Raw genomic sequence first — 16080 nt, forward strand, 5'->3', positions numbered from 1 at the left:
CTCAAGTAACCACTGTGTCTGTCTCGCACTGTAAACTGACACAGCAGTTTGGTGGCCTAAAGCAGGGGAGAACGACTGCCTGCTTGCATTGAAGAGTTCAAGTTGAAAGCCGATCGCGGTACTGCAGGTATTGTTTCCAGAAAACAGGATCCCCCATTATAGTGAATGGGGAAATGGCGATCTTCATTGTCAATTTTCGTGGATATAAAAACATTTTTTTTACACAATCATGGTACCAATAATTACTTATATTTCAACAGATGTATGTCCTGGAACCGATTACTTTACAATCACACACAGACTAAGTTATAAGGATAATTTAGTTGCTAATGGCAGCCTGCAGTAACTTGGTCGGCCTTCAACTTGAGATACTCCATGAGAGGGGGAAGCACTGAGCTAGCCTGCAACGTCACTTCCTAGAGTAGCTCAAACTTGCAATGTTTCCACTGAGCATTCTCATAGGAAACAGTGGGGTGACATCATCGATGGCTTCGTCCAAATGGCTTTATAGTGATGAATGAAGTGCTGCCTCAAAGCCCACAATCAGTAGTGTTTCCCAATCCTGGTCCTGAGGACCTAAAGTGGTGCACATTTTCGTTTAAGCCCAGCAATATCATATCTTATTCAACTTGATAATTAAGTTGATTAAGTTGGATAAGGTGTCTTAGGGCTTAGATAGAACAACGTGCTCCACTCCCCTTACATAGAGTTTTGTAATGAAATAGTAGTTTAATACTCATATGTATCTATACATACTGTATGTTATACTGTATGCCTACCGGTACCGGTACTCCTTGTATATAGTGTATGTAAATAGTTATTATTTGTGCTACTATTACCTTTTAAATGTTTAGCAAATTGTTCTTACTTTTTAACTCTGCATTGTTAGGAAAAGGCTCGTAAGTAAGCATTTCACGGTAAAGTCTAAAACCTGTTGTATTCGGTGCATGTGACAAATAAAATTTTATTTGATTTGATGTCTGATTCAAGTTCAATATTATGTCCAGACAAGACAGGCACAACACACTTAAACAAAATACATGTTATACTTCGTATGCAACCAGACCAGAAAGCAACAAACCCAAAGGAATTAAGATATTTTCCTTAACGAAATACCTTGTTCTTGGAATCAAAAACAAATTTGTGGAAAGCCCTGAAAAAAAAGTACATCCTTTAAAGTCTATATCATGTGTTTATATTACCAAAAAAGGAATTTGAAAAGTACAACCAGAGAAGCACTCACTCCTGGTCTGCATCCCAAATGGCAACCTATTCCCTATATAGAGCGTTACTTTTGACCAGGGCCCGTAGGGTGCCATTTGGGACGCAACTCTGATGTTATTTCTCTGAGAAACAACATGACCACTTAAAGTAGCATAACTCATGTCATGAGTTGCATTATGGTCTTACAGAAATAGATGTACATAATTTCCCAGAAACTAGCCATGAATAAATTACAGAGTGCAGACCAATGCTGTCCTCCTTATCCTTAAAACCTAAAAACACTCTCACGACCCTGTCTGTGTGTCTGTCTGCCCTGTGGATTCTACAGTATATCTCTCTGGCTCACGCACAGACAGAGATACAGACAGAGACACACATGCACGCTCACACACACTGGCTAGAGTAGTGCTTACTTGACAGGGTGGCCCAGACCAGCCATGGGATTCACACACACGCGTGGCCAGAGAGGACTCTGGGAACCCGACAGGAACTGGCCCATAACCAGGGCCTTTGCAGCGCAGCCCCAACTTAACTAGGACCTCCTGACCTCGAACAATATGTCAGGGGAAGAAGTTAAAAATTGGCTCATCCTACATGGTAGACGGGTCCGTCGTTTTAGTAGATGTAGAACATTCTCATTTTTGGAGCTTCTGATCCAAGAAACAAGTCTGGTCCCAGATCTGCTAACATGTTTGGCAAGACAATGAGTGAAAAGTAGGTAGCATGATAGCACAAACAGATCTGGGACCAGGCTACCAAGTAACAGTCTCAAACTGCTTTGTCTTTTATAATACTCCTTTATTGGGCTATTATTTTCCTATCATGCCAACCTGGTCTCAGGGCAATTTGTAGGATTGGGTAAGTAAATTGACACCCTCCATTTAGTATGAAAGATATTACTTTATATTACATTATGAATTTAATAGCGGTCGTACATTATCATACGAATTAGAGGACCTACAGTACATCTTACCTGGTCATACAATAGCATACGAATTGGATGAAGTAATTTATCATACCTCTTGGAGAACGTATAGTATTATATGTATTTCTCTGAGAGCAGGTTGCTAGTTGGGTTGTAACAACAAAGGAAAATTACTGGGAGAATTTACATTTGTGGTTAGGAAAACTAATGACAAAAGTTAGGATAATTTATGTTAAAGGTTAGGATAATTAGGTTAAGGTTAGGAGAAGGATTAGGGGAAGCGTTAACTAAAATGCTACAGTTGTCCCTGACGCGACTCGAACATGCAACCTTTGGATTGCTAGATGGTTGTGGTATATGCCCATGAAGTTTAATGTGTCTTAATAACAAATTGTATGTCATCTGTAAATACGAATAAAATTGTTAAATTACGAGTTGGTTTAGCCACGGAAAAAGACAGGAACCTTCACTAGACATGATAGGTTGAGATAATGGATGGACTGATAAGAGATTAGTTCTGATTGGTCTGCCATGTCGCAGGCTTCTGTCTATAACATGAGCTGCTCGGTATGTGTAGATGATCCTTGCTTCCGCAGCTTTTTTGAAAGATATAACCATGGAGAACTGCAAAAGTGTTGCTACTGCTCTCAACAACATTGCTGCCCTGAATTTAGCAGGTGCTATCAGCAAAGATCAGTGGGAAAAAGTTGTGAAGGACTACATTCTGGAGGACGATCATGCCATGATGACTCTCTCTGACTCTGAAAATGAATCAAACAATGATGAAATTTCTGACTTAGGTAAAAACATTTTCATTGAACCAGACATTGTAAAGTCTTCTAATGACAGTGATGGGTAAGAAACGGAGTGTTGTTGTCACGGAAGAGGTTGACCGAGTTTTGAAATCAGAGGAATGCCCGGTGGAAGCAGAGTATGAGAAGGAGATGGAGAAAATTCTGATGTTTGATTGCAAATGTGGAAGGAGTCGAAAAGAGAACACAGAAGGCTGTTGTATAAAACACCTCTCTCTGGATTACATCTTCAAACTAAGTGCAACCATGGCATCCGTGACAGAGAGGGAGAAAGATCTGATGATTCTTATAGCATTGCACACAGTCAGTGTGAACTGGAGTGACTTGACACAACAGCCCAAGCAAGCTGTACAAACAAAACACATATGACAGAGGATTTCTTACTTAGTGAAAGGGGTTCCAGTCTGCCATGAAGCATTCATCCATGTATACAGGTAAGAGTCTAACTACATTTTCAGATATTATATGTTTCTAATTTTGTCAGAAAGTTGTCTTCATTGCAAGTTAAAGCGTACTGTTAGCTAGCTAGCTAACGTTAGCTGGCTGGCCCGCTAACTACGTATATGATCTGTGTAGTAATATTATTCATATCTCGGGAAATCCATTTGCATTGCTATTTATAACCTACTGTTAGCTAGCTAGCTAACATTGAACCTAGTTGGTTATCTTTAGCTACCTGCAGAGTCATACTGCATAATTTCATGCATGGTGGCTAGCTATGACAATCCATTTGTATTGATACTGTATGGGTTGGGATTATGGTTCATTGTTTAGCTAGCTAGCTAGCTACATATCTAAACAAAAGACTCCACTTTGCCAGATGATTACATGACCCATCAACTTGTTAAGCATAAACGACACATAAACAACACATCTTATTATCTAAACTTAAGAGGTACATTGATGTTATGCAAGGTTATAATGTCTTGTCTATTTTTTGTCTAGTTTCCTGTTTTACAGCCTCAAAGCTCTGGAGCCTGGTGTTGTTGTTGCCAAGGAGCGTTCGGACTCAGTCGGGACCATGTTTCAGCTGCTGCGCAACGCTGACGTCCTTCCTACCAGAGATGGTCTGCCTACACTAGCACCACCAAACGTATCTTTTTGAGAAAATCTGAGAGTTTTGTGACGAAGAGGCGATGGACATCACATGCCCTGCACCAAAGTCAAGAGCAGGACAGAAACAGGCTCTCCGAATATAGATTCCCTGGTTCATGCGTTGTGCGGACGGCCCAGTTCATCACTGGGGGTGAGTTTCCAGTCATCCGGACTATCTGCACTGCCTCTATGCACATTCACATGACTCTCTCCTAACGCACACCATACGTTGCTGCTAATATATATTTTTTTATCCTGCATTTGTTATTGTTTTTGTTTTGAGGAAATTAGCATCCAGCATCGAGGTAAAATAAATGTAGTACATACTCTGCTGTCAAAGCCAAGTAGGGGTACAGACGGTGCTGCAGCACTCCCTGAAAAAAGGAGTGCACTGGGCCTTTACTATTCCTGCATTATCGGACCGATATAGCCGTCTGTAGCACGGGCAAACAAGGGCACGTGGAGAGGGCACTTGCTTTGGCACTCATAAGTACAGTACGTATTCACTCCAAAGTATTTATTGACTAGAGAAGTGTTTACTCGGTCTAGTGTACAGCATAATTACTGTTGGGAGGTTGGGAAATTTAGCAGACGCTATCCAGAGCGATATGAGCAATTAGGTGCCTTGCTTAAGGGCACACACGATTTTCACGGGATGAGGTTACTGGCACAACACTTTACCACTAAGCTACCTGCCGCCATGATAACAGAACTCACTGTTCATCTGGGCCCATATTCATAAAACGTTTCAGAGGAGTGCTGATCTAGGATCAGGCCCTCCCCGTCCATATAATCGTATTCATTATGATCTAAAAGGCAAAACTGATCCTAGATCAGCACTCCTTCACTCCTTCTCTTCTCTTCGCCTTATGAATACCGGCCAAGACTTACTTCATGTCCAATACAGCAGTACTGTGTGTACTGTACTATACTGAACTGTACTATACTGTACTGTCTATGGACTATAAGTACAATCGAGTATTGCTATGAGGAGGTCATAACCCTTAGGTGACCACATCATAATGTAATGAATGTCCAGACATTTACGGCTAAAGGGGGTGTAATCTGTAAACCACTATCAAGGCATGTTCATTAGACACATTTTGTGTGAATTCTGTGTGCGTGTGTGTGCGTGTGTGTGCGTGTATGTGCATACGTCTGTGTGCATGCACCCACACCCATGTATAAATGTGTAAGGGTGTGTACGTGTGTGTGTGTGTGTGTGTGTGTGTGTGTGTGTGTGTGTGTGTGTGTGTGTGTGTGTGTGTGTGTGTGTGTGTGTGTGTACTCACTGTCAAGGCATGGGGCACAGACAGTCTGTGTTGCTCTACATGGCTTGATAACTCCCTCCCCGGGCTGGCACTGCTTGCAGCACTCCCCAGTGGTGGTGAAGTTGCCTGAGCTACAGGCCTCCTTATTGGCTAGAGCTCCGACCTGTCAATCAACAGAGAGACATAGATGAGGATGACTCATCAAACAACTGGGTACAAACAACAACAACACATGCACACACAGACACATGGCAAGGCCAAACGCACGCACACACAACATATGAAAAATGTATGCACTTACTAACTAAGACGCTCTGGATAAGACCGTCTGCTAAATGACTAAAATGTCAAATGTAAAAACCAACATGCACACACACACACACAAATGATAGGGAGAACACATGAGAGCTCACTGTAGCCTCTAGAGCCATGAATGTGCACTTATAACACATAGCACACACACAAAGGCAAGGGCACTCACAGACATAAACTTGTGGTGCTTTCCTGGTGGTTAACGTGCTTACAGGAGCTCAGACAAACACTGTGTGTGTGTGTGTGTGTGTGTGTGTGTGTGTGTGTGTGTGTGTGTGTGTGTGTGTGTGTGTGTGTGTGTGTGTGTGTGTGTGTGTGTGTGTGTGTGTGTGCGTGTGTGTGCCCGTGTGCATGTGTGACTGAGGCCGGGATTCTTTCCGTTCAGTGGTATATCTGCGTAATAGCACACTTGACAAGGTTATTTCAATTAAGCTGACAGCGTTGACCATTTATGCAGTCTCCGCGAACGCGGGAACATTGCCTTTAAAAGGTGCATAGCGGAAAAGGGGCCATCAGATTGAATCCCGGCCTGAGTGTGTGTGTGTTTAAATCAGGCTCTTGTGCATGTGTGAATGCGCGCATGTGCGTGTGTCTGAATCAGGCATGTGTGTATGGGTGTGTGTGTGGGGGGGTTAGTTTGGTTGAATACTCTGGGCACTTCTTACACTAAACCCAATTTTCCTAACATTGGTCCTTTAACTGCTACACACTCCATATAACCCTTAATCTCCAAAGTAAATCTTCAAAAAGAGAAGCAAATGCGTTTTTACATTGATGCTGATGACAACCTGAAGGGAGGCACGTCATTCGCTCTCTCTCAATCTAAGCTAAGTGAGTTCTGTCTTTAGCCCTTATGAAGGTAGCATGTTATGGTTCTTTACTTCCTCTATCGATACAATGAATTAGCTGAAATGCTAACTTTCTGAAGCAAACTTCCATACCTAGAGTTGTTTCATGTTTTCAGGTAGCTTCACTGTCTGTGCACCTTAGTTTGAAAGCAAGGTAGCATGTAGCAATAGCATTTTTTTTCTTTGCATGGTTCCTATGTTGGATGGTGCATACCTTTTCAAGCCGAGGCTCCATTTGAGAGAGGAATGAGCTTTTCCCCCAAATAAATAGTTTACAAACCACGGACCACAATTGGGAAAGTACTGTCTCCGCTTGTTTCATCTGATTCTATGAATGTTGTATACTGGTGTCAGAAGTGGGATCCTGTATAGAAAATATTATAGGCTATATAAATATATAATTATAATATTGTAATATTATTCTGGGTCCTTCGGAGTGAAGTTTCCCTTTCTCCTCCCCCAATCTGAACCTTCATCATTAGTGGGACAATGTAAAACTGACCCAGGATCAGTGTCTAGGGGCAACTTCACCCTAAACTATACTGGGGTACGCGTGGTACGGAGAGTGATGTTGTCGACGGAAATCCAACGTACTCAGGTGTGGAATGTCACTGACAAGAGAGCTGCTCTACAAAGACAGCAAATGTCCCCTCAGGCTTTTTGAGTCAGCTATCAGTGGTGTTGGTGGTGGTGGGTGTGTGTGTGTGTGTGTGTGTGTGTGTGTGTGTGTGTGTGTGTGTGTGTGTGTGTGTGTGTGTGTGTGTGTGTGTGTGTGTGTGTGTGTGTGTGTGTGTGTGTGTGTGTGTGTGTGTGTGTGTGTGTCCACACCAATTTACATACCCACTGCATTCTTCCTTCAGGAAAAAGGTTGTCCGTTACACCCGCTCCCTCTCTCCTCCTACCCCTCTCCTTCACTCCCTTGACCATCCCATTCCATGCGCCCATCCACCTCTAAGTCTCTGCTAGTCCCATTTAAGCCCTCAGAGCTCAAGTCCACAGTGATGTGGTAACACTTCAGTTGACGGACAGATTACTTTGGAACAATTAACAGTTTCTTGAGTTTTGCTCAACATTCTATAGTGAGGTATTGAAAAATAGATTACTTACATTGATAACTGGGTTTATTTTGGCATGATATGCTATTTGAGCCAGTTTTGTAATGCAAATGTTTTAGTATACTTGTTAAACTGTAGTTGAAGGTAGTCATATTACCGGTATGTATAAAAACCACAGTTGGACTTGCCAAAAATGTTCACAGTTCAGGCTACTTTATTTTTTCCTAATTCCTTTCACTTGCCTTATGCAACGAGTCATGTAGAACCATGACTCAGATCTGTTACCACACATACCACACATGGTCCTCTGTAGCTCAGCTGGTAGAGCACGGCGCTTGTAACGCCAAGGTAGTGGGTTCGATCCCCGGGACCACCCATACACAAAAAAAAAATGTATGCACGCATGACTGTAAGTCGCTTTGGATAAAAGCGTCTGCTAAATGGCATATTAATACACGCGCGCACAGACACACACACACCCTCTCTCATCTTTGCCTCTGAATCGCCCCTTGCACACTGTACAACGGAACACACCGAACCGACGCCACATTAACAACCTCACTGTTCATAATGTTCATAACCTCAGGAGCGTGTCTTTGATTAAACTCCATGTTCCAGAATGGCGTTTCAACCAACTCAATCTCCACAGGTTGATGTTTATTGTCACTGAGCAATTTCCCCTTAGATAGGCCAGCTGCAAAATCAAAATTGGCTATATTGTAAAAAATATATGAAAACAAAAATGTGCTTTTTGGTCTAAATTTAAGGTTACATTTACCAGACACTCTTTTCCAGAGCGACTTACAGTTAGTGAGTGCATACATTTTCATACTGGTCCCCCGTGGGAATCGAACCCACAACCCTGGCGTGAGCTACAGGTTAGGGTTAGCGTTAGGTTTAAAATCAGATTTTATGACTTTGTGGCTGTGCCAGCTAGTGACCACCTCAGAACTACCTCCAGAACAAGATTCACGATGAAAAATGTTAACCTGCTCAATCTCCTTGGCTGTGTCTCAAATGGCACGCGTTACTTTTGACCAGGGCCTATAGGGCTCTGGTCAAAAGTAGTGCACTATAGGGAATAGGGTGCCATTTGGGAAGCAGCCCTTGTTTCTTCTGATTCAAGATTTCTTATTGCCTCAGGAATGGATGCAGTACAACATGTTTCAATGGCCAAAAAGTACAGAAAGTAACACAAAGTAATTGTGCACTCAGTTGGATTGGTGGATAATTAGCTATTAGCAATTAGCAAATGCCAAAGGATACCTGGTACTTGACACAAGCGAGTCATTGCTTGACTTGGCATATAGTCTCATTGGTTTATCGTTTATTGTTGTGTTTTCTTATCAAGTCAGTTATCTCTGGAGAGTCAAGAGTACAGGTCAATCACAAGGGGTGGAACGGGAAAGTGTGGAACGCGAGGCTGTTCTCTCTCCCTCTCTCTCTCTCATACACAAACGCACGAACGCACACACACATACAGTATGCACACACACGCACACTGATGCCCACACAAGCCTGCCAACCACACACAAACACACACACACACAATTATTTTTAGGGCACACAACTTGAACGTTCCACCAAGCTACTATTTGAGTCAATTTTCACTTGGATGCACTTAACCTTCCAACCTCAGCCTGTCAACACCTGTTAAGCCATTAGACATCGACTACATCTACTACTAGGCCAACGGTAGCTATTCCAGTAAAGCTTGCTTTAATTTAAAAGTAGCTACTACTAGACGTTTGCATTATACGCCCACCCATCCGCCCCCCACCATTATGTAACCATCTGTCTCATGTAACCATACCAAATGTAACATATCATACTAATTTGAGTGTTCAGGATTTACATTTAGTATGTTACGTCTAGTCTATGAGACCAGGCTGGAGAGTATTATAGGCCTATAGGTCTGATGTTCTTGGTAGCCTTTTGTTGACCTCTTCCATATAATCTACTGCCACATCATTATTGTCATGCTGTCTCTAATGTAATCGAGAAGGATGTAGTTTCCAAGGTTCGCAGCTATACTTTGTGCATAAATGGAACGGGAAAATAAATATGCAGGATGAAACTGTGTATAGGATCTGCTGCCTTTGATACTGTGAACCATCAGATCCTCCTCTCCACCCTCTCCGAGTTCGGCATCTCCGGCGCTGCTCACTCTTGGATTGCGTCCTACCTGACAGGTCGCTCCTACCAGGTGGTGTGGTGAGAATCTGTCTCCGCACCACGTGCTCTCACCACTGGTGTCCCCCAGGGCTCAGTTCTAGGCCCTCTCCTATTCTCTCTATACACCAAGTCACTTGGCTCTGTCATATCCTCACATGGTCTCTCCTATCATTGCTACGCAGACTGACACAGAATTAATTTTCTCCTTTCCCCCTTCTGATAACCAGGTGGCGAATCGCATCTCTGCATGTCTGGCGGACATATCAGTGTGGATGTCGGATCACCACCTCAAGCTGAACCTCAGCAAGACGGAGCTGCTCTTCCTCCCGGGGAAGGACTGCCCGCTCCATGATCTCGCCATCACGGTTGACAACTCCATTGTGTCCTCCTCCCAGAGTGCAAGGAACCTTGGCGTGCCCCTGGACAACACCCTGTCGTTCTCCGCCAACATCAAAGCGGTGACCCGATCCTGCAGGTTCATGCTCTACAACATTCGCAGAGTACGACCCTACCTTACACAGAAAGCGGCACAGGTCCTAATCCAGGCACTTGTCATCTCCCGTCTGGATTACTGCAACTCGCTGTTGGCTGGGCTCCCTGCCTGTGCCATTAAACCCCTACAACTTATCCAGAACACTGCAGCCCGTCTGGTGTTAAACCTTCCAAAGTTCTCTCATGTCACCCTGCTCCTCCGCACACTCCACTGGCTTCCAGTTGAGGCTCGCATCTACTACAAGACCATGGTGCTTGCCTTCGGAGCTGTGAGGGGAACGGCACCTCCTTACCTTCAGGCTCTGATCAGACCCTACACCCAAACGAGGGCACTACGTTTATCCACCTCTGGCCTGCTAGCCCACCTACCTCTACAGAAGCACAGTTCCCGCTCAGCCCAGTCAAAGCTATTCGCTGCCAATGGTGGAAAAAACTCCCCAACGACGCCAGGACAGCGGAGTCACTGACCACCTTCTGGAGACACTTGAAACCCTACCTCTTTAAGGAATACCTGGAATAGTATAACAGTAATCCTTCTACCCCCCCAACCCCCCATTAAAAAAAAGGTGGTTGTCCCACTGGCTATCCTAAGTTGAATGCACCAATTTGTAAGTCGCTCTGGATAACAGCGTCTGCTAAATGACTTAAATGTAAATGCATAGGCTATAATATACGCCATTTAGCAGATGCTTTTATCCAAAGCGAAAGTCATGCATACATACATTTTACGTATGGTCAATTGATAGTCCCTCTCCATATGGTCAATTGACAGACCCTGCTCCGAATATACTTCATATTTAAAAAAAATATATATATATATATAATATATATATATATATATATATATATATATATATATATATATATACGTTGATATCATGTACACTGGTTACTTTACGTGCGTTGTGGAACTGCGAAGAGGGTTGTCTCCAATAGGCTTGGTGGGTTTGACAGAGTGAATGAGGTTATTTCAAGAGTATTGAATGAAAGAGTCTATGAATGAACAGAAACGTTAACATGCACTACATGAGTCTATGAATGAACAGAAACTTGAACATGCACTACGTTATGAAATTACTTCACCAAAGAAGCCTGTAGAAATCACGACTCGTAGCCTGGCACTCTAGCCTAGGCTACACAGTCCTACCTGGATGCGCAAGTGACAGTGTTGCCGCACATATAGGGGCGTGAATATGCACGAGGTAGTTCAAACAACTTAATAAAAAATTAACCATGCAAAAACACACGAGGAATGTTATAGAAGTATATTGACACTCACCGCTCCGAGTAGAACTGTTAAGAACAGAGTACCCATTCTGAATCCCCGTCACTTCTTCGATATTTATGTATTTTTCCAATAGGTCAACGGACTGACAAGAAAAGCACTAGAAAATAAGAAAATCATTTATTTCGTGGGTAAAATATACATAATGCCCATGCATAAAAATATACGTCTGTGTTTTATCCTCATGTGTCTCGTCCGGCTCCAATTCTCTCTTGTGTTTCCGGAGTCTCCAAAAGAAATGAGTCAGTCCATGTATTGGAGTCTCTGCGTAATAATTATCCTCAGCAAGCAACCTGCAGAGATTTACTCATGCAGTAGACTATGTTGCGGGACAGTCCGGGGCGCACTTGCGAGAGAGCAGCCTACAGCGCGGAACAGAGATGGACTGCTGTTAGGAAGTATATTATCTCTCCAGTGCGGCTTCTCATATGACTGTTGTGCTTCTCTCATGAGCTAAGGGGACGCCCACCCCTCCAACATTCATGTTCAGTTTTTTTCTTTCACAAAACAACAAACCTGGAACTTTTCACTGCCTTTTCCCTTCCAGCGACCATTTACAGTTATTGTCTGATTAGATAACCACCCATAAGTAAATCATTACAGGCTAGTGGCTCTGTTTTCCGAAATAGTCTATGCCAAATCACTATTGCCAATTGCGTAACAAATTAAAGTTTAGGTCATTCACTGCAGAGACAACTTTATCTTAGGGGAATTGACATAATACGGTTATACGGTTAAAAGCCTACAACCGTAACATGAGTTATCACCTTTAGTCACCACTTTGACAGCCTGTAAAATTGTTATTGATGTTTTTTATTTAACTAGGCAAGTCAGTTAAGAACAAATTCTTATTTACAATGATGGCCTACACCGGCCCAACCCGGACGACGCTGGGCCAATTGTGTCTTGCCTAATGAAATGAGACCTAATAAACTTGGTCTAGTCTACTTTTTTGACAGGTATTGTCAACCTGTAAATGAATGTCTAATAAAGCCTTCCACTAGAGGGCAAAATTGGTTCTATACCCATGTGCCTAGGTGCACAGGTAAATTATTTTAATGATTTAAAACTATGTTCGGCTATTAAATACATCTGTTGAGTAAGGCATTACCAATATCAAGAAGACAGGTGCATACAGCACTGTATGAAAATGTATGCACTCACTAACTGTAAGTCGCTCTGGATAAGAGCTTCTGCTAAATTACTAAAATGTAAATGTCAATGTAAGAAGTCATTCAGCTCATGTGCTGGTCAGAGCATCACTATAATGTCCTTTGTGCATCAGTTTACCACATGGCCTCACCATAGCCATGCCTTTGCGCACAGAAACCAGATGTGTCAGGTACAACATAAGCCACGCTATTACACATCTGTATGTTTACAAACAATTGTTTTATTGAACATAATTCCAGCTCAGAATATTTGTCAGTGTGGTTCGTGTTAGCTAATGTGTATCACAGAGTAGCCTATGTGCTACTGCGAATTAATCACAAATTGGCCTATGGTCATTATACAAAAAAAGGTTAGGCCTACTCAATCTTTAAAAATAAGGACATTTTGTCTGAGAAGTCAAGTATCACAAGTTGTAATAGTTTTATAGCCTACAAAAAGTATTTGCATGTGATGTTGTTGATTGAAGAGGCTCATTGAGGTTGGATCTGAGTGAAGAATATAGATGCAACCATGCAGCTTCACAGAAAACCCTTGAAGGACAAGAAATGTTGATGCTGGAGAAAGAGGTTCAGGTTTCTTCCTTGGGCCAGTGGATTCCCAAACAGTCTCAGTATCGATCCTGTAGCCTTTCAGGCAGTGTATCATCAACATCCTATGTCCAGCAGTATGTCGGATATCCTCCCTTACCCACTGATGAATAAGGTAAATGAGAATGTGTGAGTCCGAAACAACACCCTATTCACTATGTAGTGCACTACTTTTGACCAGGTCACATATGGCTTTGGTCAAAAGTAGTGCACTACATAGGGAATAGGGTGCCATTTCAGACATACCCAATGATTGATTTGGAGTTTAGCCGGAAAGATAGTGTTTCCCATTCATTTATCTTTTTGGCAGGGTATAAAGACCCTAGGAATAATAGGCTACATGCAGCCTTCACCAAATCTTTCAATTGAAATTTGAATATGTCCCAAATTATTTTAGATGGGGGACCACAAAGCTTGACAAGGGAGTCAGTGCAGCTATCAAGTCTATAGGCTAGTGATAGGTGCCTAATAGTGCCAAATTACGGATGCTTTATTGATCAAAATAATGATATGCCTATTGACGATTGTCAGTACAGTGCATCACTAAGGCTCATGCGTCGATGGTGAGTATAACTCAGGGGAAAATGACTGCCCCCTCTCATTGAAGCCACACATTCAAGATAAGCTGTAGACCACACTATTTACCAAGAGAGTTTTCATCTATATTTTTCATAGCTGTCTATTTACCACCACAAACCAATGCTGGCATTAAGATTGCATTCAATGAGCTGTATAAGGCCATAACTAAACATGAAAATGCTCATCCAGAGGCAGCGCTCCTTGTGGCCGGGGACTTTAATGCAGGGAAACTTAAATCCGTTCAACCTCATTTCTACCAGCATGTTAAATGTGCAACCAGAGGAAAAAAAACTCTAGACCACCTTTACTCCACACACAGAGACACATACAAAGCTCGCCCTCCATTTGGCAAATCTGACCATAACTCTATCCTCCTGATTCCTGCTTATAAGCAAAAACTAAAGTGGTAAATAAAAAAGTGGTCAGATGACGCAGATGCTAAACTACAGGACTGTTTTGCAAGCACAGACTGAAATATGTTCCGGGATTCTTCAGATAGCATTGAGGAGTACACCACATCAGTCACTGGCTTCATCAATAAGTGCATCGATGACGTCGTCCCCACAGTGACAGTACGTGCATACCCCAACCAGAAGCCATGGATTACAGGCAACATCCGCACTGAGCTAAAGGGTAGAGCTGCCGGTTTCAAGGAGCAGGACTCTAACCCGGACGCTTATAAGAAATCCCGCTATGCCCTCCGACGAACCATCAAACAGGCAAATAATCAATACAGGACTAAGATTGAATTGTACTACACCGGCTCTGACGCTCGTCGGATGTGGCAGGGCTTGAAAACTATTACAGACTACAAAGGGAAGTACACCCGCGAGCTGCCCAGTGACACAAGCCTACCAAGCGAGCTAAAACCCTTCTATGCTCGCTTCGAGGCAAGCAACACTGAAGCATGCATGGGAGCACCAGCTGTTCCGGATGACTATGTGATCACGCTCTCCGTAGCCGATGTGAATAAGACTTTTAAGCAGGTCAACATTCACAAGGCCGCAGGGTCAGACGAATTACCAGGACGTGTACTCTGAGCATGTGCTGACCAACTGGCAAGTGTCTTCACCGACATTTTCAACATGTCCCTGACTGAGTCTGTAATACCAACATGTTTCAAGCAGACCACCATAGTCCCCGTGCCCAAGGACACTAAGATAACCTGCCTAAATGACTACCGACCCGTAGCACTGACGTCTGTAGCCATGAAGTGCTTTGAAAGGCTGGTCATGGCTCACATCAACACCATTATCCCAGAAATCCTAGACCCACTCCAATTTGCATACCGCCCCAACAGATCCACAGATGCCCTTTCCCACCTGGACAAGAGGAACACCTACGTGAGAATGCTATTCATTGACTACAACTCAGCATTCAACACCATAGTGCCCTCAAAGCTCATCACTAAGCTAAGGATCCCGGAACTAAACACCTCCCTCTGCAACTGGATCCTGGACTTCCTGACGGGCCGCCCCCAGGTGGTAAGGGTAGGTAACAACACATCTGCCATGCTGATCCTCAACACGGGGCCCCTCAGAGGTGCGTGCTCAGTTCCCTCCTGTACTCCCTGTTCACCCATGACTGGATGGCCAGGCACGACTCCAACACCATCATTGAGTTTGCCGACAACACAACAGTGGTAGGCCTGATCACCGACAACGATGAGACAGCCTACAGGGAGGAGGTCAGAGACCTGGCCGTGTGGTGCCAGGATAACAACCTCTCCCACAACGTGACCAAGACAAAGGAGATGATTGTGCACTACAGGAAAAAAAAAGAGGACTGAGCACGCCCTCATTCTCATCAACGGGGAACAGGTTGAGAGCTTCAAGTTCCTTGGTGTCCACATCACCAACAAACTATCATGGTCCAAACACACCAAGACAGTCGTGAAGAGGGCACGACAAAGCCTATTCCCCCTCAGGAGACTGAAAAGATTTGGCATGGGTCCTCAGATCCTCAAAAAGTTCTACAGCTGCACCATCGAGAGCATCACCGCCTGGTATGGCAACTGCTCGGTCTCCGACCGCAAGGCACTACAGAGGGTAGTGCGTACGGCCCAGTACATCACTGGGGCCAAGCTTCCTGCCATCAAGGACCTCTATACCAGGCGGTGTCAGAGGAAGGCCCTCAAAATTGTCAAAGACTCCAGCCACCCTAGTCATAGACTGTTCTCTCTGCTACCGCACGGCAAGCGGTACCGGAGCGCCAAGTCTAGGTCCAAAAGGCTTCTCAAAAGCTTCT

At 43.6% G+C, this 16080-nt stretch overlaps 1 protein-coding gene across 2 annotated transcripts in view; it reads right to left on the minus strand.

The window, feature by feature from the left end:
* ngfrb (nerve growth factor receptor b) overlaps window positions 1-11883 on the minus strand; it is a 70289-nt gene extending 58406 nt beyond the window's left edge. The window contains exons 1-2 of one of the 2 annotated variants that reach the window (XM_045218314.1): window positions 11489-11883; window positions 5349-5490 (exon numbers count right to left, since the gene is read on the minus strand). In XM_045218314.1, coding sequence (XP_045074249.1) covers window positions 5349-5490; window positions 11489-11524 — 178 coding nt within the window. In that variant the 5' untranslated portion in view covers window positions 11525-11883. The remainder of the gene's footprint in view (window positions 1-5348; window positions 5491-11488) is intronic. The other variant, XM_045218348.1, reaches the window with a different exon arrangement.
* Window positions 11884-16080: the final 4197 nt, after the last annotated feature.

This window comes from Coregonus clupeaformis, chromosome 1 (assembly GCF_020615455.1).
Source record: "Coregonus clupeaformis isolate EN_2021a chromosome 1, ASM2061545v1, whole genome shotgun sequence".
NCBI lineage: Eukaryota > Metazoa > Chordata > Actinopteri > Salmoniformes > Salmonidae > Coregonus > Coregonus clupeaformis.